This window comes from Mobula hypostoma, chromosome 2, assembly GCF_963921235.1.
Source record: "Mobula hypostoma chromosome 2, sMobHyp1.1, whole genome shotgun sequence".
Lineage (NCBI taxonomy): Eukaryota > Metazoa > Chordata > Chondrichthyes > Myliobatiformes > Myliobatidae > Mobula > Mobula hypostoma.
The window spans coordinates 201,967,824-201,994,565 of record NC_086098.1 but is presented as its reverse complement, the minus strand read 5'-3'; the positions used below and the strand labels follow the sequence as shown (position 1 = coordinate 201,994,565).

Below are 26,742 nucleotides of genomic sequence, written 5' to 3'. Positions count from 1 at the left end.
GTATCACGTATCACCATGTATTCCTCATTGGCTTTGATGAATTAAAAATGCACTATTGGACCACATCTTATATAAATATATCTCAATAGGTCCACATGGCTTTAGACCACATAGACAACACAAACACCTACGTCAAGATGCTGTTCATCAACTATGGCTCAGCATTTAATTCCTACAATCCTGATTGAGAAGTTGCAGAACCTCGACCTCCCTCTGTAATTGGATCCTTGACTTCCTATCTGAAAGACCACAGTCTGTGCGGATTGGTGAAAACATACTTTCCTTGCTGACGATCAAAACTAGCACACCTCAGGTGTGTGCTTCGTCAACTGCTCTACTCTCTGTATACACATGACCGTGTGGCTAGGCATAGCTCAAATACCATCTATAAATTTGCTGACTATGCAACCATTGCTGATCGAATCTCAGGTGGTGATGAGAGGGTGTACGGGAGTGAGTGGAATGGTGGAATGGTGTCACAGCAACAACCTGGCACTCAACGTCAGTAAGACAAAAGAGCTGATTGTGGACTTCAGGAAGGGTAGACGTAGGAACACATCCCAATCCTCATAGAGGGATCAGAAGTGGAGAGAGTGAGCAGCTTCAATTTCCTCAGTGTCAAGATCTCTGACGATCTAACTTGGTCCCAACATACCGATGTAGTTATAAAGAAGGCAAGACAGCGGCTATACTTCATTAGGAGTTTGAAGAGATTTGGCATGTCAACAAATACACTCAAAAACTTACACAGTTGTACCGTGGAGAGCATTCTGACAGGCTGCATCACTGTCTGGTATTGGAGGGGGGGGGGGGTACTGCACAGGACTGAAAGAAGCTCCTGCAGAAGGCTGTAAATCTAGTCAGCTCTATCTTGGGCACTAGTCATAGTCATACTTTATTGATCCCGGGGGAAATTGGTTTTCGTTACAGTTGCACCATAAATAATTAAATAAGTAATATGTAAATTATGCCAGGAAATAAGTCCAGGACCAACCTACTGGCTCAGGGTGTCTGACCCTCCAAGGGAGGGGTTGTAAAGTTTGATAGCCACAGGCAGGAATGACTTCCTATGACACTGTGTTTTGCATCTCAGTGGAATGAGTCTCTACCTGAATGTACTCCTGTGCCCAACCAGTACATTATGTAGTGGGTGGGAGACATTGTCCAAGATGGCATGCAATTTGGACAGCATCCTCTTTTCAGACACCACCGTCAGAGAGTCCAATTCCATCCCCAGAACATCACTGGCCTTAAGAATGAGTTTGTTGATTCTGTTGGTGTCTGCTACCCTCAGCGTGCTGCCCCAGCACACAACAACAAACATGATCGCACTGGCCACCACAGACTCGTAGAACATCCTCAGCATCGTCCGGCAGATGTTAAAGGACCTCAGTCTCCTCAGGAAATAGAGACGGCTCTGACCCTTCCTGTAGACAGCCTCGGTGTTCTTTGACCAGTCCAGTTTATTGTCAATTCGTATCCCCAGGTATTTGTAATCCTCCACCATGTCCACACTGACCCCCTGGATGGAAACAGGGGTCACCGGTACCTCAGCTCTCCTCAGGTCTACCACCAGCTCCTACAAAGTACCCAGGACATCTATAGGGAGTGGTATTGGAAAAAGGCAGCATCCATTATTAAACACTTCCAGTACCCAGGGCATGTCCTTTTCTCACTGTTACCATCAGGTAGGAGATACAGAAGCTTGAAGACACACACTCAGCGATTCAGGAACAGCGTCTTCCCCTCTGCCATCCGATTCCTAAATGGACATTGAAGCTTTGGACACTACTACACTTTTTATTGAATATACAGTATGTCTATTTTTGCACATTTTAATTCTATTCAATATACGTAATTGATTTACTTGTTTATTTATTATGTTTTCTTTTATTATCATTTTTTTCTCTCTGCTAGATTATGTATTGTATTGAACTGCTGCTAAGATAACAAATTTCATGTCACATACCGGTGATAATAACTCTGATTCTGATAATTCCTTCAAGAAGATGTTCAGATGCAGTGAATTACATAGATAGTAAACTGTTGGAAACTTTGTATGTAGATCTGGACAAATGGTTGTCTTTTAGCCTATGTTATTAAAGTTTTCCATTACAGATATTTATTGAACTAGGAGATATGAAACTGCTGTTGTTAAAATCTGCAACACAAAACAAACTGTTGGAGGAACTCGGTGCTTTCAGCAACAATCATGGTCAACATTTTGAGTCAACACCTTGCATCAAGACTGAGAATGTGGAAGGGAGCTATCTAGTATGAAAATGAGCGAAAGGTGATGCAGGGACTGACAGATGATAGGTGGTACCAAGTTGAGATGGTACCGGGGAGGGGTCTGGCAGGCAGACCGGCTAGTGGATGATCGGTAGAAATAGATCTTGTATTTGGGTATTGTGAACCAAATAATTGATCGGGCAAATGACCAATAAGATTTATGAAGGTGAATTACATGATATGGCCCTTATTTCTAGTAGTAGTTCCTGTCTTCCTCTGTCTTACACGATTGCATAGGATAATGACTAGGTTGAAAACAGTAGATTTACAAAACTGAAATTAAATAGTATATTTCTTCTTAACAGCTCATTTAATTGAATACATTCAAAGGAAACCCCGGTCCTTTCTTTTACATATGAATTTAAATCTGCGTTGGAAAATAATGTAAAATTTTAACAACTGGTTCATGTTGGTAGGAAAAAATATGAAAACTAATTTGTATTGTTATGGGTGCATAGTGGTGTAATAGGTGGTGCTGCTATCTCAGCTTGGATCCTGCTCTCAAATAACATCCATGTGGAGTCTCCACATTCTCTCTTGTTAGCACAAGTGTTCGTCTGTTCCATCTCAGGAATGTGCTGGTATAAGTTAAGTGGGAGGTAGCAGAAACAGTGTGGACTTGATGGGCATGTGAAGGAGAACTGTTTTGTGAGTCAGCATAGGCTTGAGGACAATCGCCTTATCCCTATGTCATAAAATATAATTTTGAAGTAGATACAAAAGCGGATTTCTGAAATCTATGATCATGGTAGGACAAGTTGAGAAACATTTGTTTAAAAGTGAAACCTGTACTTTAAATGCCTTGAATGTATCTTCTAAATCACAAAGTGTCAGCTTCAGTACTGCATACAATTCTAGATGTCATAATCGACATCCTTCTGAAAGGGGTGGAGATGAAATTTAATAAAAGCAGGATTGAAGGATCAAAACTGTAGATGCTGACGTTTGAAAAAGATTCAAAATCATGAATTATTTTGAAACAAAAGTAACATTTCAAGTTCATAGTTTTGACGAAATGCTTTCCCCATGTGATGGGTGAATAACCATCTTTTCCGTGTCATTCTGATCTTTTCTAATCCCACACCAGAAAATGAGCGTGCAAATAAGCAACGCTTCATGTTTGCTCTGACTTGTAACTCTGTAATACTCCAAGATCCTTACTTTCCAACTTACACTCCCCTGGATTTAATCATTCTATCGTTGATGACTGCACTTCCAGCTCTCTTGGCCCTTACTTTCTTTTATTCTTTTGAGGCTTTTCTTGAAACATCTTGGAAAGTATTGGGTTCACTTGCCTAGTGTTTTTATTTTCTTGCATGTTTGAAAGGACAAGTGAAATGTGGTATTTGCAATAAAGATATATAGTTTTCTATACTGAGGTGAGAGTGATGGTTAACACCAGCAATCATTTACTACCTTGGAGTGCTGCAGCGCTGGTTACCAGATCCTTGTGTTTTTGTTATACGTGCTGTGCACAGTAACTATCATCAATGCCAGGAAGCTGACCACTTCATGCCATCTTCTGTGGAACAGTCTTTGACCTTATCAATTATTGCAGAACTTGGAATCATACTTGATTTCGAGTGACTCAGAAGGTTTTCATTTGAAATAACTTTGTTTTTATCATTTGGGTTGAAATATACTGAATCAGAAAACTTCATTTAAATTTTAACCTTTTACACCTGAGTAAACTTCATGCCACCTCAACGGTAAAACCGAGCTTGCCCTATTCCTACACCTGTGTAAAGACACTGAAGATTCTAAAGGTTTTGTAGTTTACTTTAGGGTTTAGATACAATTGGTGAGCAAAACTGTAGAGGATGAAGTTCTACGTATCGCACAAAATAGCAGCATAATAGATGGGGTAATGAAGATTGGGACTACTTGGAATATATCAGAATTGTTACGTTATAGGACATCGACTCATTGCTGGCTTTGTCATCCCATAGTTCTGTTTCCCTATAATCGTGCAGATTTTCGCGTATGTAATGTAATTTTCTTTTGAAGATAATTGATTGCTTCACTAAGTCTTGAAACAAAAGTTTCCTTGTTCCCTTGTATCTTGCTGAAAAAAAAATTGTATTATTCACTGATGAAATGGATCTTTTTACCCCCATCCAAAACAATCGCAAGAGGAAATATTGTGCAAAAACGATAAATAACAATCATTAAGCTGCAAAATTTAAAGTAGGAAATAGGATTTAACAGGTAGTTTCAAATATATATTTTATTTTACCTTGCGTGTAAAATAAAGCCCACCATTGTTTAATTAATGTTGATTAATGTCATCTACTAGAATTGGGAGAGTGCAGTGCGGAATCGTACAGTGCGTCAGACGGGTGTGCGCTGTCATCTTCGCTCCACCCCTTGGGGGTGTGGGTGGCAGAAGAACCCGAACATGGTGCTGAACAGAAGTTTGTAAAATCGACGAGGTGGAGGCGTGGCTGGTTTGATGGTTGCTGCGGGTCGGGTAAGCAGCAGTGTCATTGTCATTGTCCCGGAGTGAGTGCTCTGTGTGTTAGGTGACGCTGCTCCGCTCGTGGCTCAATCACAATCTCCGGGCGGTGACGAGGTGACGGCTCTGGCTGAGGCTGCCGCAGTTGGCAAGCTTAGTCCTGTCAAGTGCGGGATGGGGTCTCAGGAGCAGTGCCTGGGGGAGAAGCTGCTGCAGGAGGCCGAGGCCGAGCCAAAGCCCGGGGGCTCAGTGCGGGTCCTACAGGTGAGAAGCAGCTAGGAAATCAAATGCTAAAAAGATCGGTCGTTTGCTGAGGAGCAAAAGGGGAAATGCAGATCTTAAATATGCAATAGGTGTTAAGGTAACTGAAAGAGATCAAAGCTTGCTGGAATAAAACCGAAATACTAAAAATGTTAGCATCTCGGACAGCATCTGTGCCGAGACCAATTGTTAATGAGTTGGGCAAGTACTGGATAAAGTTAGAGGAGACTGTGGAGAAGTTAAATTGGAGAATTTAAGCTGCAAAGTGACAGTAGTTGTGAGACGAGTTGCTGTGTGGTCGAAAAGTACTCCTTCCACAGGAATGAGCTGTGCATTTCAGCGTCCTGTGGTAACAAGTTAAGAGCTCATGACATTTAAGGAAATGTGTTAGCATCGATAGAGCTTTGGCTAATTGGCAGGAGGCAAAAAGTGGAAATAAAGGGAGCCTTTCCTGATTGACTGCCGGTGACTAATGGTGTTCTACAGGGGGTTTGTGTAAAACCGCTTTATTTTGCATATATGTCAATAATTTTGGCGAGGGGTTTTGTGGCTAAGTTTGCAGAGATACGAAGGTAGGTGGAGGGGCAGATAGCGTTGAGGAAGCAGTGAGGCTATAGAAGGATATAGACAGATTAGGAGAATGGACAAAGAAGTGGCAGATGTGGTACAGTGTTGGGAAGTAGTCTATTTTCTAAATGGAGAGAAAAAGCAAAAATCTGAGGTGAAAAGGGACTTGGGAGTCCTCGTGCAGGATTCCCTAAAGGTTTAATTTGCAGGACGAGTCGGTGGTGAAGAAGGTAAAGGAAATGTTAGCACTCATTTCAAGAGGACTAGGATATAAAAACGAGGATGTAATATTGAGGTTTTATAGAGCACTGGTAAAGGCTCACTTTAAGTATTGTGAACAGTTTTGGGCCCCTTATCGAAGGAAGGATGTGCCGACATTGGAAAGGGTTCAAAGGAAGTTCATGAAAACGATTCTGGGATTGAAAAGCTTATCATTTGATCAGTGTTGATTGTGCTGGACCTGTATTCACTGGAATTCAGAAGAATGGGGGAGGAGGGTTGATCTCACTGAAACCTATTGAATGTTGAAAGGCCTCAATATAGTGGATATGGAGATGATGTTTCCTTTGGTGGGGGAATCTAAGACCAGAAGACACAGCCTCAGACCAGAGGGATGTCTATTTAGGAAGGAGATAAATAGGAATTTTTTTAGCCAGGGAGTGGGGATTCTGTGGAATTCTTTGCCACAGGTGGCTGTGAAGGCCAAGTCATTGGGTATATTTAAGGCAGAGATTGATAGATTCTTGATTAGTTAGGGCATGACGAGGTATGGGGAGAAGGCAGGAGATTGGGGTTGAGAGGGAAATGAATCAGTCATGGTGGAGCAGCCTAGATGGGCCAAATGTCCTAATTCTGCTCCTATATCTTATGGTAACCCTTAAATTAATTTGACAGAACACTTATTTTAACTAACTGCCAGAACAAAATACAAGCCTGCTTAAAATTTAACAAGATAAATTCCAAAATACTTTTGGCCATATTTAAGAGGACCAGTCAAAGCAGTAATGATTCCTTTTAGATCCAGTGTCTCCTTTTAGCAATTATTCCTGAGGGATTTGGAGTGAGATCAGAACAGGAGGCGATTGTGAAACATTCTGTAGTAAAATACCTGGCACATGAAGGAATATTGACTGGGTGAGTTACCAAAATTTGTTGATGATTGAGGAACAATATTTCAGTAAGGACAGTATAACAAGGAAGAATAGGAATATTGATAACATGACCTCTAGTTTAACTGTCTGTTTAATCATGCCTTTCTCTGAATCTGTTGGTCTTTCTTCCCCACAGAAGAGCAATAGACAAGCACTGCCACTTTCCCAGAAATTTTGTTTTGCTGTGGGAGGTGCTCCATATCAAATGACAGGGACTGCTATTGGGTTTTTCCTCCAGATCTTCTTGCTGGATGTGGTCCAGGTAGGACTTAAGTACACAAATCCTCCTTCATTTCCAAATTTACTAATCTGTGTAATCTGGTTGGATTTGTTTATCTCTCATCACTGTTGAACTGGGATATCCAGGCTTCTCCTTTCTTACTGAAAGTTCCCAAAGTGAAATCTACAAAGCAAACTAATGTAACTTGCCCCACGTCCGAAAGATGGCTAGCTATTAGGTTAATTGGCCATTCTTTCTTCAGCAAGATGATTGATGTTACCAGTAATGCAATCATGCAATATCTGATCACTCGTAGCCTATTAACTAATTCACTGTTCTGGATATGTTGATCTACTTTGCTCAAGGCACAGTGTCACGTACCCCGTGACGGGGATAAAGAACCAGCAGAAATGGAAGTCACTTTGGAGTCTCGTATTGCTAACAACTAATAATATTTATTAGTAACTATGCAATACAATAATATCAAAGTAAATAACTCACACAGGTTAGCAATGAATATATATATATATATATATATATATATATATATATACACGTAAGTCGGTAAGTGTGAAAATATGTGTATGAAAACCAAGCTTCTTTAAGTCTAGGGGTAAAAAGATACAGTCTTACGATGTTGAGTAAAGTTCAGTTCAGTTCAGTTCATGGTATGTAGTTGAATAGCAGTGGGGAGAGAGAGAGAGAGAGTTGAGTCTTCAGGTGAGCTGATGCCGTCGATCTTCTTGTCGTCCTCCGAAATCCTTTACAAGTCACCGACTGTGACTTTTACCAGGGGGACCGGTTTTCCTGTGGTGGAGCTATCACCCCGGCAAGGGTGGACACAAAAACAACTCCCCACCAGTCAACCCCTTCTCCTTCACTGGAATAGCAATTTGGATCGATCTGCCTAATCGATCCTTCAAAACCCACTTTCTCTGTGGGCACAACAATGCTCATTCAGTGTCCAGATCATGTGTCTGAGGTCTGTATCATCTGACCTCCCATTTATTTAACCAGGCTGAGCATCACCTGTCATTCAAAGAGTCCCTCCTTCCTTTGTCTGTGAAGAAATGCACAAGCAGGCAACAAGTCCTTGAAAGTAACATCAATAATGTCCTGTCAGTCACCATAGCAACTTTCGAGCTGCTCGGTGCTGTCTCCAACTCCAAACTCAGTAGAAATCCAAAGTTACTTCCAATGCCTTAAAGTGACAGTCCAACTGTTAATCTTCGTCTCACTCTCCTTTCCAAACAACCCATCAATGACGAATGTCTCTCTCTGTCTCTCTTCAAACAGTTAATAGGTGCACTCCTGGATCCCCTCACAATAGTTACAGCTGAGATTGTTCTGTTGTATCCACTGCAATAGAATCCATGCATCTGATGTATGTAGATTGGTAACTTGTCTGCCAACCCTCATTTTAAAGTCTTCTAAGATATTGCTGCTACTCACTTTTTAATCATTTGTACTGTTGCAGCTATATTGCCTTGACCTTGGCACTATGTCCTGGAATTAGTTCCTGAACATTACTGATTCATTTTTAAGGCATACCCAATTGCTCTGTATTATTTCCTTCTGATGTTTGGTGTTCACTGCCCATGTGAAATTGTATTTTTTAATGTTTTATGAATGTTATATAAATTTAGATTTAAGTCTTAGCCTACATTATTTTGTATCAATCTGATTCATTTGGAGGCTTTCTCCTGACTTTTAAATTAAATCTGGGGCTTAAAAAAAATTGTGAACCATATATGCACAGTAATATGTTTTGTGAACTTTTTGTTTCAGATGGAGGCTTTCTATGCATCTCTGATTATCTTCATTGGTCGAGTTTGGGATGCCTTCACTGATCCTATTGTTGGGTTCCTTGTCAGCAAAAGCAGAAGAACAAGATTTGGCAAGTTGCTTCCTTGGTAAGGTTATCCTAAATAATATAAATGTATAGAATTGCAAACAGCAATATGTTTGGAGCTGTGTTTTATAATAAACTCTGTGGTCAGGAGAATTTCACTTGCTTTGTTCTTTGAACTAAGCAAAGGTGTTATGAGTTAGGTGAGAGATCACACAAAATTCTTGCTTGGCAGTTGAAAACAGAGCAGGCTCCAAAACGATAAATGCATTTAGAACAAGTGCAAATAAAATTACTTATAAACCTTTAGAAATCAATGAAACCTTCAAAAGTTTCTACTCTGAATTATATCAATCGCAGTCACAAAACGATGTTAATGAGGTAGAAAGATTTTTATCACAAATAACTCTTCCAAAATTGAATTTGGAAGAACAGAAGGGATTAGATATGCCTTTTACATTAAAAGAGGTTGAAGAAGCTTTAGGATCACTTCAAAGTAGTAAATCTCCAGGAGAGGATGGTTTTCTGCCTGAGTTTTATAAAAAGTTTAAAGATTTATTAATTTCTCCTTTTATGGAGTTAATACGTCAAGCGGAAAAAACACATAAACTTCCAGAATCTTTCTCGACAGCGATTGTAATAGTATTGCCAAAAAAAGATAGAGATCGTTTAAAACCAGCATCATATAGGCCTATTTCTTTGTTGAACACGGATTATAAAATAATAACAAAAATTTTATCTGGTAGCTTACTACATATTTACCAAAATTAATACATATGGATCAAACAGGATTTATTAAAAATAGACAATTGGCAGATAATGTAACTCGGCTACTTAGTATAATTCATTTGGCACAAAAAAGGGAGGAAATGAGTATGGTAGCAGCCTTGGATGCAGAAAAAGCATTTGATAGATTGGAATGGGATTTTTTAATTTAATGTATTAGAAAAATATCGGTTAGGAGTACCTTTTATAAACTGGATTAAAACCTTAAACACTAATCCTATCGCTAAAGTAGTGACAAATAGTCAAATTTCAACACCATTTCCAGTTAAAAAGGTCAGCTAAACAAGGTTGTCCATTATCACCTGCTTTATTTGTATTGGCGATAAAACCATTAGCAGAACTAATTAGAATTGATTCAGATATTAAGGGTTTTAGAGTTAATCAGGAGGAATATAAGATTAATTTATTTGCTGATGATGTTTTGATTTATTTAACAAACCCACTGTATTCGTTACGTAAACTATCTTCTAGATTGGAAGAACATGGGAAAGTATCAGGGTATAAAATAAATTGGGATAAAAGTGAATTCTTATCTCTTACTAAAGGAGACTATAGTCAATGTCGATTAGCAACCCAATTTAGATGGCCGATAAATGGTATAAAGTATTTAGGTATAAGACTTGATAATGATATAAAGAATTTATATGAATTTAATTATTTACCACTGTTGGAAAAAATTCAAGAAGATCTTGACAAATGGATGATATTACCAATAACATTAGTGGGTAGAGTTAATGCTGTAAAAATGAATATATTTCCTAGATTACAGTATTTATTTCAAACACTACCAATACAACTGCAACAGAAATTTCTTCAAGAGTTAAATAAATGTGTGAGGAAATTTCTTTGGAAAGGTAAGATGTCAAGAATATCATTGGAAAAGTTGACATGGAAATTTGAGTTAGGTGGGTTACAACTTCCAAATTTTAAGAATTATTATAAAGCAAATCAACTTAGATTTATTGCATCTTTCTTTGACGAACGAAAACTGGCATGGATTAGAATAGAATTAGATAAGATAGGAGAAAATATACCCGAAGATTTTATATATAAATGGGAATCTAAATGGCTATGGGAAAAGAAAGAATCTCCTATATTAAAACATTCGATTGATCTATGGAATAAGATAAATGTTGATGATGAAATAAAGAAATCTTCATTAGCAAGGAGACCTTTGATCCAAAACAGACTTATTCCTTTTACAATGGATAATCAACCTTTATATAATTGGTACCAAAAAGGGATTAGGTGTATAGGAGACTGTTATGAAGGAGGTATATTGATGTCATTTGAACAATTAAAGAATAAATAGAAAATATCAAATAACACTTTCTTTTGTTACCTTCAATTAAGGGCTAATTTAAGAGACAAACTGGGTCAAACAATGTTTTTGCCGAAACCTAATGAAATTGAAATTTTAATTCAAAAAGGAAAAATTTAAAAAAATATTTTTTTATGTATAATCTGATTCAAAAACAGGCACTTAAACAAGGAATTCACAAGTCAAGACAAAAATGGGAAATGGATTTGAGTATTAATATTGATGAAACAAATTGGTCAAGACCATGTCTTGACAGTATGACAAATACAATAAATGTTCAACTCAGATTAATACAATATAATTTTTACACCTATTATATATTACACCGCAAAAAATAAATAGATTAAATTCAAACTTATTTGATCAATGTTTTCGGTGTAATCAAGAAATTGGTACTTTTTTACATTCTAGTTGGTCCTGTTCCAAAATTCACCCTTTTTGGATAAATTTAAGGGTTTTATTGGAACAAATTACTGGAACTCAACTTCCACATAACCCTATATTATTTTTATTAGGTGATATTGAAGGGATAAAACCGAAACTTAAATTGAATAAATACCGGAAAGAATTTATGAAAATTGCATTGGCAGTAGCCAAGAAGGCTATAGCAGTTACTTGGAAATCGGATTCGTATTTAAGTATGGATCGTTGGAATAATGAAATTTTTAGCTGTATTCCACTTGAAAAAATTACTTATAATTTAAGAGATAAATATGATACATTTTTGAATATTTGGCACCCTTATTTACAAAAGATAGGTTGGCATATCTAGGTGCTCCAATGATAAAGATGTTGGTTTTGGAGAAAGTAACAAATAAATATATTAAATTTATTTCGAATCCCATGGAGCATGTGGAGACCTTCCAATATCCAGGCAGTTTTTCTTTCTTTCTTTTTTTTCTTTTTCTTTTCTTTCTTTTAGGTAGGGGTATATATCGGGGGGAAGGGTTGTGGGGGGAGGGTAGATATTATTATTCCATGTAATCAAGTTTGAAAACTCATTCAAAATTATATATATATATATAAAAAAAGGAACAAACTTATATGAAGCAATTTCCCTGTCAGCTCAGCAGTTTTTGATTCAGCTTCTGTTAAACATGCTGTGATTTTAAGCTCAGAGTATTCACTTAACATTGTGCATATTATAGTCACCACTGTTGATATAAAAAGACTGGAACCACCATCTTCAGTGATCATGATAAAGATTAGTTTTTTTTGTCATGTGTACAATTGAACATGCAGTGAAATGTGTCATTAGCGTCAAGTCAAATCAGTGAGGATTATTCTGGGGGTAGCCTGCAAGTATCGCCCGTGCCAATGTAACATGCTCATAACTAACCCTGACTGTACGTTCTTGGAATATGGGAGAAAGCCAGAGAGCTTAGAGGAAACCCACACGGTCACGGGATAATGTATGAACTTCTAACAGACAACTGCGGGAATCGAATCCCAATCAGTGATCTCATGTGAGGTAGTGTGATATTGCTAACTGCTATGTTACCCTGCCACCTGGTTTCCTTAAGAGGAAAAGCTGCATGACAAATCTGTCGGAATTCTTTGAGGAAATAACAGGTAGAATAGACAAAGGAGAGTAAGTGGATGTTCCTTACTTGGATTTTCAGAACGTGCCACACATGAGGCTGCTAAGTGAGATAAAAGCCTATTGTATTACAGGAACGGTACTGGCATTCTGCCAAATAATTGGCTGACTAGCAGAAGGCAGTAATAAATGTGGCCTTTTCTGATTGGCTAGCTGTGTTCTGCAGGGGTCAGTGCTAGGTCTGCTACTTTTCACGTTATATGTTAATGATCTGGATGACAGAATTGATGGCTTTGTGACCAAGTTTGTGGATGATATAAAGATAGGTGGAGGGACAGATAGCGTAGAGGAAGCAGCAATTTTCAGAAAAACTTGGACCTATTAGGAGAACAGACTAGGAAATGGCAGATGGAATACTGTGTAGAGAAATGTATGGTCAGATTCAGGAATCAGAAGCGCACAGGGACTTGGGAGTCCCTAAATGTTACTTTACAGGTTGGATCGGTGGTGAGGAAGGTAAATGCAATGTTAGAATTTATTTCAAGAGGATTAGAATATGAAAGGAAGAAAGTAATGGTGAGGCTATTATAAGGTGTTGATCAGACTAGGAGTATTATAAGCAGTTTAGGCTTACAGTTTAGTATTATAGGCTCAGGAGCTTGAAGACTCGTACAGCCAGATTTGGGAACAGCTTCTTTCCAGCTGTGATAAGACTGCTGAACAGATCATGACTCAGATCTGGGCCGTACCCTCCAAATAACTGGACTTGCCTCTCCGTTTTTTTTGCACTACCTTACTTTCCCTTTTCTATTTTCTATTTATGATTTATAATTTAAATTTTTTAAATTTACTATCGATTTGTACCTCAGGTAGCACAAAGTGCAGAATCAAATATCACTGTAATGATTGTATGCTCTAGTATCAATTGTTTGGCGACAATAAAGTATAAAGTTTTATGCCCTTTAAGAAAGGATATGCTGGCATTGGAGAGGGTCCAGAGGAAGTTTACGAGAATGTTCCCAGGAAAGGAGGGGTTAACCTATGATGAGCATTTGATGGCTCTAGGTCAAAACCCACTGGGGTTTAGACGAATGAAGGGGACCTCATTGAAACATATCAAATATTGAAAACTTAGATAGTCTGGATGTGGTGAAGATGTTCCATTTGTGGGAGAGTCTAGGACCAGAGGGCTCAGACTCAGAGTAGAAGGATGATCCTTTAGAACAGAGATGAGGAAGACTTTCTTTAGATTGAGGGTGGTGAATCTGAGAAATGTATTGCCAAAGACAGCTGTGGAGGCCAAGCCAATGGGTATATTTAAAGCAGAAGTTGATAGGTTCTTAATTAGTAAGGATGTCAAAGGTTATGCGAAGAAGGCAGGAGAATAGGGTTGAAAGAGAAAATAAATCAGACGTGATTGAATGTCAGAACAGACTTGATGGGCCAGATAGCCTCATTCTGCTTCCATGGCTTATGGTCTTAAAGCATCTATTATTCATTCTTTAGCAAGACTTTCTGGTGATTAACATTTCTAAGGAAAATGTTCTCCTTCTCCTTATTACAATGTGCAATCCATTTTACTACTGACAAATATTCAATGCTTGTCTTTTAATTGATGCTATAGAATCACTTTAATTCTTGAAGCCTTTTACCATGTAGATGAGATAAATTATGATTCTGTTCTAACACAAAAAGCTAGGATCAAAATTTTGCGTTGTATGTAACAGCAAAAAAGCTGAGAAGAATCAGCAGGCCAAGCAGCATCTGTAGAAAGGAAAACAGTATTTCAGGTGTAACATCTTCATCAGACTGGTCTTTCTCTTGAAACACTAAATCTGGTTGTGTAGCTAGTGGAGCTGCTACATTAGTTTCAGAGACCTGGGTTCAATATTGACTGGGTGATCAGTTTGTGGAGATGAGGAGGAATTTCTTTAGCCAGAGAACGGTGAATCTGTGGAATTAGGCCTGTATATCGGGTATATTTAAGGCAGTGGTTGATAGATTCTTGATTAGTCAGGGTGTGAAGGGTAACGGGAGAAGGCAGGAGATTGTGGCTGAGAGGGAAATTGGATCTTCTATGATGAAATGGTGGATCTGACTCGATGGTGAGAAAATGAGTGGCGGAATTCTGCTCCTATATTTTATTGTCTTTTGGTCTTCCCACGGTGCCTGTTTCACCTCACTACTCCATTTTCCTCTCAAATCATGTAAGCTGGTGCTAGTGTGTAGGTGAGTGTTAGAATCTGAAGGGAGGTAATGAGAATATGGGAAAATTAAAATAGGGATTGATGTTGATAGTTGATAGACATGGTGGGCCACAGGGCCTCATTCTTTGCCATTTCTCTGTATGGTGTTATGATTCTATGGATCAGGAGTTCCTATCCTTTATTTTGCCATGGACTCTATCGTTAACTGAGGGGTCAGTGGACCCTGGGTTGTGGCTCCTGCTATACATGTTGCTTTCTAAAATTAAGAACATTTTCTTTCTTTATACCCTATATTCACACTATTAGTTTCTTGGACACTTTTTTGTCAACCATGCAGAGATTAAAGAAATGTTTTATCATGAAATAGAACCTGAACGATAAAGAAGATCTATTAGAAAAACAAATATTTATTAATGAATGCAGTGCATATTTTCAATGTCTTAACCAGCAATTGTTCTGAATACAGTCGTCCCTCAGTATCTGCGGGGGATTGGTTCCAGGATCCCCCTGCAGATACCAAAATCCGTGGATGCTCAAGTCCCTTATATAAAATGGCGTAGTATTTGCATATAACCTATGCACATCCGCCGGTATACTTTAAATCATCTCTAGATTACTTATAATACCTAATACAATATAAATGCTATGTAAATAGTTGTACTGTATTGTTTTGAGAATAATGACAAGAAAAAAAGTCTGTACATGTTCAGTACAGATGCAACCATCGTAGCTCTTCTGGGAATGCTGATGCCTCGGCATCAGCCAATGCCGATCCTCCCGTGATCTTTAAGTTCTTGGGGCTGTAGCGCATTACATAGCTAGCCAGCCATCCCTTACTAGCCCTAAACTCCTTCCTCTGGCTCACAACACAAGTGGCGAACGAACGAGACGAGAGGTGAACAATGCTCAAATTCAAGTTTTGCTTTTTGAAACTTTCTGGAATTTTTTTTTCAAATGTTTTCGACCGAGGTTGGTTGAATCCGCAGATGCTGAACCTGCGGATACAGAGGACCGACTGTACAAGTCATATATTCATTCTTCAGTCAGATGTTCTATATCTTCAGTCGTGATGAAGGTCTCGGCCTGAAACATCAACAATTTATTCCTCTCTGTAGATGCTGCCTGGCCTGCTGAGCTGCTCCAGCATTTTGTGGGTGTTATTCTAAATATTAGTATCATAAATTGGTCATTAGGTGGTGGGACTGTTCGCTGTGAATCAATCATTTATATGTGCAGGTGTGAAAACACATGTGCACACTACAGCCAAACTAAATCTCAGGAATTAAGTGAAGGGAAGAAAATATTCTGCAAATGACTTTTTTTTTTGTATTTAATTTTAAAGAATCTTGCCACTGCTGAATAATTTCTACATTCTGATTTTTCCAGGATTATGTTTTCCATGCCATTTGGAATTGTTTCATATTTCCTGTTATGGTTCAGTCCTTCTTATACAATGTCCTGGGAATACAGTTTCGTCTGGTACCTTATGACCTACTGTGCCTTTCATACCTGCATGAGTGTAAGTATTTTTTTAAATCTGACGACCTAATTAAACTCAGTTGTATTGTAACAAGCTAATGCTTGCTGATCCATGTAGGATGTTCAATATCATATCTGTGGATCTAAATATTGGGACCTTTTTCCTCCCTGTTCTGAGAAGCAAAGCATTTTGAGTTCAAGAGTCAAGAGGCTACGTTGCAACTTTATAAAACTCTGGTTAGACTGCACCTGGAGTATTGCATACAGTTCTGGTCGCCACACTATAGGAAGAATGTTGAGGCTTTGGAGAGGGTGCAGAAGAGGTTTGTCAGGTTGCTGTCTGGTTTAGGAGGCATGTGATATCACGAGAGGCTGGACAAACTTGGGTTGTTTTCTTTGGAATGCCGGAGGCTGAGGGGAGATGTAAGGATGTAATGTTGAGACTTTATAAAGCACTGGTGAGGCCTCACTTCGAGAATTGTGAGCAGTTTGGGGCCCCTTTCCTTAGAAACGATGTACTGAAACTGGAGAGGGTTCAAAGGAGGTTCATGAAAATGATTCCAGAATTGAATGGCTTGTCATATGAAGAGCATTTGATAGCTCTAGGCCAGTATTTACTGGAATCCGGAAGAATGAAGGGCAAACTGATTGAAACCTATCGAATGGTGAAAGAATGGATGTGGAGAGGATGTTTCCTAGGGTGGGAGAGTCTTAAGACCAGAGTACACAGTCTCAGAATAGAGGGATGTCCTTTTAGAATGGAGGTGAGGAGGAATTTCTTTAGCCAGAGAATGGTGAAACTGGAATTCTTTGCCACAGGCAGCAGTGGAGGCCAAGTCTTTGTGTATATTTAAGGCAGAAGTTGATAGATTCTTGATTGGTCAGAATATAAAGGGATACAGGGAGAAGGCAGGAGATTAGGGCTGAGGAAAATTGGATCAGCCATGATGAAATGGCGGAGCAGACTCACTGGGCCAAATGGTCTAATTCTGCTCCGATACTTTATGGTCTTATGGAAGAACTGATGGAGGTTTACAAGATTATGGAAGGCATAGATAGAGTGGATAGAGAATATCTGCTTCTCAAGATTGCAATGTCTAATACCAGAGGGCATGCATTGAAGGTGAGAAGGGGTAGGTTCAAGGGGGATGTGAAGGGTGGATGCCTGGAATGCGCTGCCTAGTATGGTGGTAATGACAATGTATTCAAGGCTTTTAAGAGACATTTGGATGGACATATGGATGTAAGGAAGATGAAGGAATATGAACAAGGTGTAGGTAGGAGGGATTAGTGTTTGCGTCTTTTTGATTTGCTTTTTAGCTGGTTCAGCACAACATTGTGGACTGAAGTCCAGTTCCTGTGCTGTACTGTTCTATGTTCTATTAAACTGTATAAAATAATATCCTAACGTGACAGACGTTTACAAGGAAGTATGGGGATAAAAGACAGTAATGTAATTCAATTCTTCTTTGAGTTAAATCCAGCATGCAAAATTAAGCCATTCTTTGTGATGCTTTGAGATTAAACTGTAGATAAATACAAAGTAAAGCTGCTTTCGTGCCATATCGTTCAAAGTTTAGATCGAGCAGATAGTCAGATTTTTTTTTTCCCCAGGGTGGAAATGCCTGCTAGCAGGGGGTATAATTTTAAGGTGATTGGGAGAAAGTCTGAGGTAAATTCTTTACACAGAGTGGTGAGTGCGTGGATCACACTGCCAGGGATGGTGGTGGAAGCAGATACATTAGGACATGTAAGAAACTCTTAGATAGGCTCACGGATGATAAAAAAAAATGAAGGGCTGTGTAGGAGGGAAGGGTTAGATTGATCTCAGAGTAGGTTAAAAGGTCGGCATAAAATCGTGAACTAAAGGGCCTATGCTATGCTATAATGTTTGGAATCCATCATTAGGTGGTTTACTTCACTTCATTAACATCTGAGTTGGATTTGTTTTTAGATTTAGGTCAAAGAAAGCTGAGGGTGACACGTTATCTCACTGTGGCATCTATATGATGTCTTTACAGTTGCCTGATCTGTTTGAGCTAAGGGGGAGAAAGGCTGCAGACATGTTAGTTCTCTTCAGTTTCTAAGATGCTAAAACTGCATAATTTCCAGTACTGCTAGACGAAGTTTGTAGGTGTGCAGGCACATTCGGAGCAGTAGTGATGCACTATTTTGACAGTAGAATTAAAACATGGTGAAACCAGTTAGGTTCCTTGTGCCTGCACTGTTATTCATTTAGGTTGTGGCTGATTATATTTTTTAACTTCAGCTTTACTTTTCTGTACTATATCTGTGTAGACTGATAGAGCAACACAGCACAGGTGCAATCTCTTCAGCCTTATGTCCCCATGCTGAACACTGTGCCAACCTAACTAGTCAGAATTTGCCATGTTCGACCCTTGCCCCTTTAAGCCCCACCCCTCCACGCATCTATCCAGTGCTTCTTAAATGATACTGCTCAACTAGCCTCAACCACTTCCTCTGGCAGGTTATTGCACATATTTGCTATCCTCTGTGTGTAAAAGGTGCCCTCGGGCCTCTTTTAAATCTTTTCCCTCTCACCCTAAACCTACGCCTATAGTTTCCCCTAACCTGGGGAATAGACTGTAACCATCAACCCTATCTATGCCTCATAATTTTAAACACTTCTCTAAAGTTGCTCTTCATTCTCCTATGTTCCACGGAATAATGACTCGGCCTGGCCATCCTCTTCCTATGATCCACGTCCTTGAAATCTGGTAACATCTTTTTTAAATCCTTTCTATACTCTTTCCAGTTTAACCGTGTCTTTTCTGTAATATGGTGAGCAAAACTGTACACAGTAGTCCATGAGTGACCTCACCAGTGACTTAAACAACTGGACTACAATGTCCCAACTCTTATATTCAATGCTTTATTGATTAATGCCTTTAAAATCTTTTACCAATCTGATGTAGCAAGTGTGGTCTTCTTTGTGGCTTTTTGTTGAGGAAGCAGCATCGGTGCTGGTGATGCAAAAAGACTAAATAAACTCATTAAAAATCCTGGATCTGTCCTTGGCTACAACCCGGACTCTTGTGTTAGTGGTGGAGAGGAAATTCCTAAACAAACTGTTATCCATTATGGACAATCTGACACATCCTCTCCATGACCTACTGAATAAGCAGTGGAGCACCCTTTCAAACAGACTCATTTAGCCCCGCTGTCACAAAGATCCTTACAGAAAATCTTTCCTAGCAAATGCAATAAGCATATACAGCCATTCATCTCTGTGCGACAGGAGAACACACTGTACAATAGTCTCTGTTTTATTATTTTGTACATTATTATTGCACATTGGTAAATTATTGTGTATAGTTTTATTCTGTACTTTATTAGTTAAGTCTACACACTGCTAAGTGTGTTTTAAATGTTGCTGCTGTAACAAAAGAATCTCACATTCGGGATCAATAAAGTATTTATTATTTTTAAAAATAATTTCTGTCTTGTGTATATCAAGGAAGGTAGTGCACCCGTGGCTGACAAGAGAAATTAGGGATAGTATCAATTCCAAAGAAGTAGCATACAAATTAGCCAGAGAAAGTGGCTCACCTGAGGACTGGGAGAAATTCAGAGTTCAGCAGAGGAGGACAAAGGGCTTAATTAGGAAGGGGAAAAAAGATTATGAGAGAAAACTGGCAGAGAACATAAAAACGGACTGTAAAAGCTTTTATAGATATGTAAAAAGGAAAAGACTGATAAAGACAAATGTAGGTCCCCTGCAAACAGAAACAGGTGAATTGATTATGGGGAGCAAGGACATGGCAGACCAATTGAATAATTACTTTGGTTCTGTCTTCACTAAGGAGGACATAAATAATCTTCCAGAAATAGTAAGGGACAGAGGGTCCAGTGAGATGGAGGAACTGAGCGAAATACATGTTAGTAGGGAAGTGGTGTTAGGTAAATTGAAGGGATTGAAGGCAGATAAATCCCCAGGGCCAGATGGTCTGCATCCCAGAGTGCTTAAGGAAGTGGCCCAAGAAATAGTGGATGCATTAGTGATAATTTTTCAAAACTCGTTAGATTCTGGACTAGTTCCTGAGGATTGGAGGGTGGCTAATGTAACCCCACTTTTTAAAAAAGGAGGGAGAGAGAAACCGGGGAATTATAGGCCGGTTAGCCTAACGTCGGTGGTGGGGAAACTGCTGGAGTCAGTTATCAAGGATGTGATAACAGCACATTTGGAAAGCGGTGAAATGATCGGACAAAGTCAGCATGGATTTGTGAAAGGAAAATCATGTCTGACGAATCTCATAGAATTTTTTGAGGATGTAACTAGTAGAGTGGATAGGGGAGAACCAGTGGATGTGGTATATTTGGATTTTCAAAAGGCTTTTGACAAGGTCCCACATAGGAGATTAGTGTGCAAACTTAAAGCACACGGTATTGGGGGTAAGGTATTGGTGTGGGTGGAGAATTGGTTAGCAGACAGGAAGCAAAGAGTGGGAATAAACGGGACCTTTTCAGAATGGCAGGCGGTGACTAGTGGGGTACCGCAAGGCTCAGTGCTGGGACCCCAGTTGTTTACAATATATATTAATGACTTGGATGAGGGAATTAAATGCAGCATCTCCAAGTTTGCGGATGACACGAAGCTGGGTGGCAGTGTTAGCAGTGAGGAGGATGCTAAGAGGATGCAGGGTGACTTGGATAGGTTGGGTGAGTGGGCAAACTCATGGCAGATGCAATTTAATGTGGATAAATGTGAAGTTATCCACTTTGGTGGCAAAAATAGGAAAACAGATTATTATCTGAATGGTGGCCGATTAGGAAAAGGGGAGGTGCAACGAGACCTGGGTGTCATTATACACCAGTCATTGAAAGTGGGCATGCAGGTACAGCAGGCGGTGAAAAAGGCGAACGGTATGCTGGCATTTATAGCGAGAGGATTCGAGTACAGGAGCAGGGAGGTACTACTGCAGTTGTACAAGGCCTTGGTGAGACCACACCTGGAGTATTGTGTGCAGTTTTGGTCCCCTAATCTGAGGAAAGACATCTTTGCCATAGAGGGAGTACAAAGAAGGTTCACCAGATTGATTCCTGGGATGGCAGGTCTTTCATATGAAGAAAGACTGGATGAACTGGGCTTGTACTCGTTGGAATTTAGAAGATTGAGGGGGGATCTGATTGAAACGTATAAGATCCTAAAGGGATTGGACAGGCTAGATGCAGGAAGATTGTTCCCGATGTTGGGGAGGTCTAGAACGAGGGGTCACAGTTTGAGGATAGAGGGGAAGCCTTTTAGGACCGAGGTTAGGAAAAACTTCTTCACACAGAGAGTGGTGAATCTGTGGAATTCTCTGCCACAGCAAACTGTTGAGGCCAGTTCATTAGCTATGTTTAAAAGGAAGTTAGATATGGCCCTTGTGGCTACAGGGGTCAGGGGGTATGGAGGGAAGGCTGGGTTCTGAGTTGGATGATCAGCCATGATCATAATAAATGGCGGTGCAGGCTCGAAGGGCCGAATGGCCTACTCCTGCACCTATTTTCTATGTTTCTATGTTTCTATATTCAGTGACTGAGCTTCAACAGCCTTTGTTCAGAGAATTCCAAATACTTGCTGTTGTGCTAAATCTCAAACCATCTAAATCACCATTATTATAAACTGCACTTCCTGTAGTTTGGATTCTCCCCCACTGTACATATGGTAAACTGTTGCATTTATCTAAAGCTTAATTTTTAAATATGGTTTCTAACTGCACATGAAGCAACTGTTATTTTTGCTCAGGGATTTATTTAGTCCTGTAAAGCCTTCTTTCATTTACTGCTAACTTCCAAACTTGGTATCAATGTTGTGCATATGCAATTTGGCTGGCGATCTTCCTAAAATCCTTAAAGAATCTAAGCCAACAGGATAAGCAAAGTGTCTTTTCCCTCTTAACCTTGACGAGAATGATAATTCAGATTTCACGGGGGGAAGCACATTCTTATCCCACTTAATCTCTTAATCCTGATTATTTAATTATTTGATGTTGCCTATAAAATCTTGGCATTTGTGGATCTGTCTCTGGCAATTGCTTACCGGTTTTTTTTCGTGCTTTGAATATTTCTGTTCCTACAGTGTTTCCATGTACCCTATTCGGCATTAACCATGTTTCTAGGTGGTGGTCAGCGCGACAGAGATTCAGCTACAGCATACCGTAAGTGTTAATTTGCCCTCTTCCAAAGCGTTAATATTATTTTAGCTGCTTCTTCTGACAATTCCATGTGGTTACTCTTTCCTTGTGCTTTATGTTTTGCATATCTAATATTTACTACTTTCCCAGAATAATTCTGTTGGTGTAGCTAATCTCTGTTGGAATACAATTGCTTAATCAGGAAGGTACCACATCCTGCCAGCTGAATGTGTTGAGTTTAACAGATCTTGACTGAGAGAGTGGCAGAAATATTACAAATTGATTTCGGTCTCTACTAGGCATCGAATGAGTCAGTCGGGTAGGATTTCTCGTGATCAATATGCAGAGGTGCAAACTGTTTGCTAAGACATTGAATGAAAAAGCTTTAAACTTGGCAGTTCTGCAATTAGTAACATTCTTATAGGTTTACAAATGGCTATTCCAGTACTTAGTATTGATCATTCCATACCCTTTATCTGTAGTTATTCAAATTTCAGCAAAAACATAACACAAAAGCCTTTTCTGCAGAATGGATGACTTAAATATTTTGTCAAGTAGGGCAATAAAGTAACCATGTTAGGATCATGTATTGAAACTGTGTGTGGTAATGCTAATAGGCTATTGTAGAGTATGTTTTCTTATTTTATAATTGGGTGATCTTGTCTGTCCATTTATAGGAATGGGAGTCGAAGTTGTGGCAACCCTGGCAGGAGCTGCTATTCAGGGGCAGATTGTAGGTGCCTATCACAAGCAAACTGTAAAAACCTGTCGCTTGATCCAGAATGGGACAGCAGACAACGATACTGTTCCACTAGTAAACAGCCTCAATGACACGGTCAGTGGTGCTCTTTGAGAAACCTCAGGAACGTCTTCAGTCTATAGCAATTTTGTTCAGAGATGAGTGGATATGACAGAAGGGCAAATCGGTACTGTTGTATGTTATGAATAAAACTTCCCTGAAGCCAGCATCTTTTTTTTCTAGATTCAGCACATAGACTTTTGTGTCTTTTTAAAGTGGGAGCTTGATCAGATTAAAGTTAGTCTAACCAGAAATTATATATAAACTGAACTCTCCAATCTGGATTGTGAATCTTATTACAAGGTTTTTCTTTGTCTGCTGTTGCTGGGGCAACCTCCTTGGTAAAATGGAATCAGAAGGTAGGATAATGTTTCCTAATGCTACTTCCTGTATTCTCCGTATCCATGTTAAAATTACAAGCCCAGAGTAGACTCTGCTGTCACTGTATTTCCTCAATCTATTCTGTAGAGGGCAAAATTTTGTGTTTTAGGTTATAAGAAAATACGAAAAGTGTCTCTTAAACCTGTTCTAAAATTCACGGAAGTCATAGCTGAACTCCATCAACGTGCTTAGGATCCATTTCCTGTAACTGTATCTTGCAGATTGAGGCACTTGGCAATATGATAGGCATTGCATGATCTCTGTGTTACTTTGGGCACAATGAAATAAATGATCAGTAAACCAAAATGGAAGCTATTATGTGATCCTTTTGGTATTCATTTATAAATAAAAAGAGAAATTAGATGGAGAGCTAAAGAAACCAGAACACAGCTAAATGCAAATTTAAACCATAAAGCAAAATACTGCAGATGTTGTTAATCTGGGGGGTGAGGGGGAGAAAGTAAAAAAAATATTAGAGATACTCTGCAACTGAAGCAGCATTACTGAGGAGCAAAACACTTAACTAATCAGTTGGCGATCTTTTATCAAAACTGGGTAACATTTGGCATGAAATGAGTTTATAGTTGTAAAAAATGAGATGATGGGTGGAGAGAAGAAAAAGAAAACATTATGATGGGGCGGAGACTAAAATTTAATTAGTTAGTGCTGGTGCCGACTGAAAGAAGCCCTTATCACAGTCTTGCAGCAGGCACTCCTACTGCTTGATTTGCTCTTTCCAGCATTTTCAATATTTATTACACCTAATATGTTAAACACTCTGGTCTATATGCAGTATTTTACTTTGACAAGGACAAATGTGTGCACAGCAGAAGAGTAACTGGGAAAAGCAAATGCATTACTGTATTGTACAGTGAGAACAACAAAAGATACATTAGAGACAGCAGTTTTTGAACTTGAGAATGCTGTTACTCTAATCTGCCTGAGGCAGTGACTGCTGTTCAATGTATTGTTGGAGATTTCCCTGCACTTCCTGTTCAAATCATGATGCCATTGCTTACAGTATCCCACTTGCTTCCGTAGAAGACCAAAAGAGCAATAGAACTTGAAGTTCTACTGCTGTTTTGTCTTCTGTGACTGCTAGTGCTGTAGTAATTTAAGGTCTGTATATGGCATAGGGAAGAGTGAAAAATGGCCCCAGGAATTAAGGGAGTGTGTTAGGAGAAAGAGAGCAGAAACTTGGCTTTTTTGTTAAATAGGAATGGTCTTGTAACCCTGCGTAATAAATAATTTTTTAGAAAGTAAGTACATCCATAACACTAGCATGGTTTAATGAAACATTAAAGAGTAAAGGGGAACATAGTGAAAATTTAAGATCACTTCTTCTTTATATCTCTTAGGCAGTCCCACGGGATCAAATCAAAGTTGCTGGTGAATGCAGCAGGCCAGGCAGCATCTCTAGGAAGAGGTACAGTCGACGTTTCGGGCCGAGGTCCTTCGTCAGGACTAACTGAAGGAAGAGCTAGTAAGAGATAGTAAATCTCTTACTAGCTCTTCCTTCAGTTAGTCCTGACGAAGGGTCTCGGCCTGAAACGTCAACTGTACCTCTTCCTAGAGATGCTGCCTGGCCTGCTGCGTTCACCAGAAACTTTGATGTGTGTTGCTTGAATTTCCAGCATCTGCAGAATTCCTCGTGTTTACGTGCCCACGGGATCAAATATGACTTGTTTCTGTTCTGGTTTGTGTTGTGAAATGGCTAAAGAGGCTAATGTAGGAACTGCAGAGCGTACCACAGATAGGGCAAGAGCTGGCTGAAAGGGGGGGTAGATGTGTAGTGTCTGAAGTAATGCCCTCCTTCTTGGCCACTTTGGCAGGGCTTTGATATGCTCTCCAATACATGCCTTTTAAGGTTCTCAATACCTCCCTGAAGGCTTGGTATAAAAATTGATCAATAAGTGGAATAAGTTTCAGTTAGAATATTTGGTTAAATAAAGTAATTGAGTAGCTTGATTACTTTTTAATCAGAAGAATTATTCTGTACAGTTACAATTGTCTAAGGAGATTTTATATACGTGGGTTTAGGTTTTTCCATACCAGAAACAGGTCGTTTTCTATTTCTACAGAAATGGGCTTATATGCTGGCAGCAATAGTGATCGTTGGCCTTTACTTACTCTGTTCATTGATTCTGCTACTTGGAGTAAAGGAACATGCAGGTAAGTGACTGGGATGTGACTGCAATCCAGAGACGTGAAAGCAAATTAAGGTTGCTCAGTTTTAATTGCTGCCTGGATGCTGCTATGCTGAATTACTTTTTACATTTTTTTTTCCTTTTTTTTTCTCCATTCCTATCTATTAAAGGTTGCATCCTGTTGGAGTCGGTTGACATCCAATACCTTACCAGAGCAGCCACTTTTCATGCATGGGGCCAGCTACTGAATTTTACAACTTAGTTTAAGAATGGCAAACAGATTGGACAGGTTTAAGTTTTACACATTCTTGACAGGTTTTACTCATTACATATATCCTCAGGAGGTGACTGAACCATTTAGTTGTATTTCAAAGCTATTATTTGTATAATAATTGGCTCTTTAATTTTTTTGAAACCTCTGCAACTGGATCCTTGACTTCCTAACCGGAAGACCACAATCTGTACGGATTGGAAATAACACCTCCACCTTGCTGATAACACTGGCGCTCCACAGGGATGTGTGCTTAGCCCACTGCTTTACTCTCTCCACGCCCATGGCTTTGTGGCTAGCCATAGCTCAAACAGCATCTATAAATTTGCTGATGATACAGCCATTGTTGGCAGAATTTCAGATGGTGACGAAAGGGCATACAGGAGCGAAATAATACCAGTTAGCTGAGTGAGGTCACAGCAACAACCTTGCTCTCAACATCAGCAAGACCAAAGACCAGATGATGGACTTCAGGAAAGGGTAAGATGAGGGAACACAAACCAATCCTCATCGAGGGATCAGAAGTGGAGAGAGTGAGCAATTTCAAGTTCCTGCGTGTTAATATCTCTGAGGACCTGGATGCAACTTACTGACGCAGCTATAAAGAAGGCAAGACAGTGGCTATATTTCAATTTCATTAGGAGTTTGAGGAGATTTAGTTTGTCAACTAAAACACTCAAAAACTTCTACAAATGTACGGTGGAGAGCATTCTGGCTGGCTGCATCACCATTTGGTTTGGGGTGGTGGGTGACTACTGCACAAGATTGGAAAAAGCTGCAGAAACTTGTAAAATTAGTCAGCTCTATCATGGGTACCAGCCTCCATAATATCCAAGACATCTTCAAGGAGCAGTGCCTTAAGAGGTGGTGTCCATCATT

The 26,742-nt window shown here is 39.4% G+C and overlaps 1 protein-coding gene across 3 annotated transcripts in view; it reads left to right on the top strand.

Moving 5' to 3' along the window:
• The first annotated feature begins 4,674 nt into the window (after positions 1–4,674).
• LOC134342813 (sodium-dependent lysophosphatidylcholine symporter 1-like) overlaps positions 4,675–26,742 on the top strand; it is a 40,722-nt gene continuing 18,654 nt past the window's right edge. Inside the window, exons 1-7 of one of the 3 annotated variants that reach the window (XM_063041412.1) lie at positions 4,675–4,762; positions 6,863–6,988; positions 8,735–8,859; positions 16,036–16,168; positions 22,211–22,289; positions 22,943–23,100; positions 25,527–25,617. In XM_063041412.1, coding sequence (XP_062897482.1) covers positions 4,745–4,762; positions 6,863–6,988; positions 8,735–8,859; positions 16,036–16,168; positions 22,211–22,289; positions 22,943–23,100; positions 25,527–25,617 — 730 coding nt within the window. In that variant the 5' untranslated portion in view covers positions 4,675–4,744. Of the gene's footprint in view, positions 4,763–4,825; positions 5,012–6,862; positions 6,989–8,734; positions 8,860–16,035; positions 16,169–22,210; positions 22,290–22,942; positions 23,101–25,526; positions 25,618–26,742 lie in introns of those variants that run through there. The other 2 variants (XM_063041413.1, XM_063041411.1) reach the window with 2 other exon arrangements.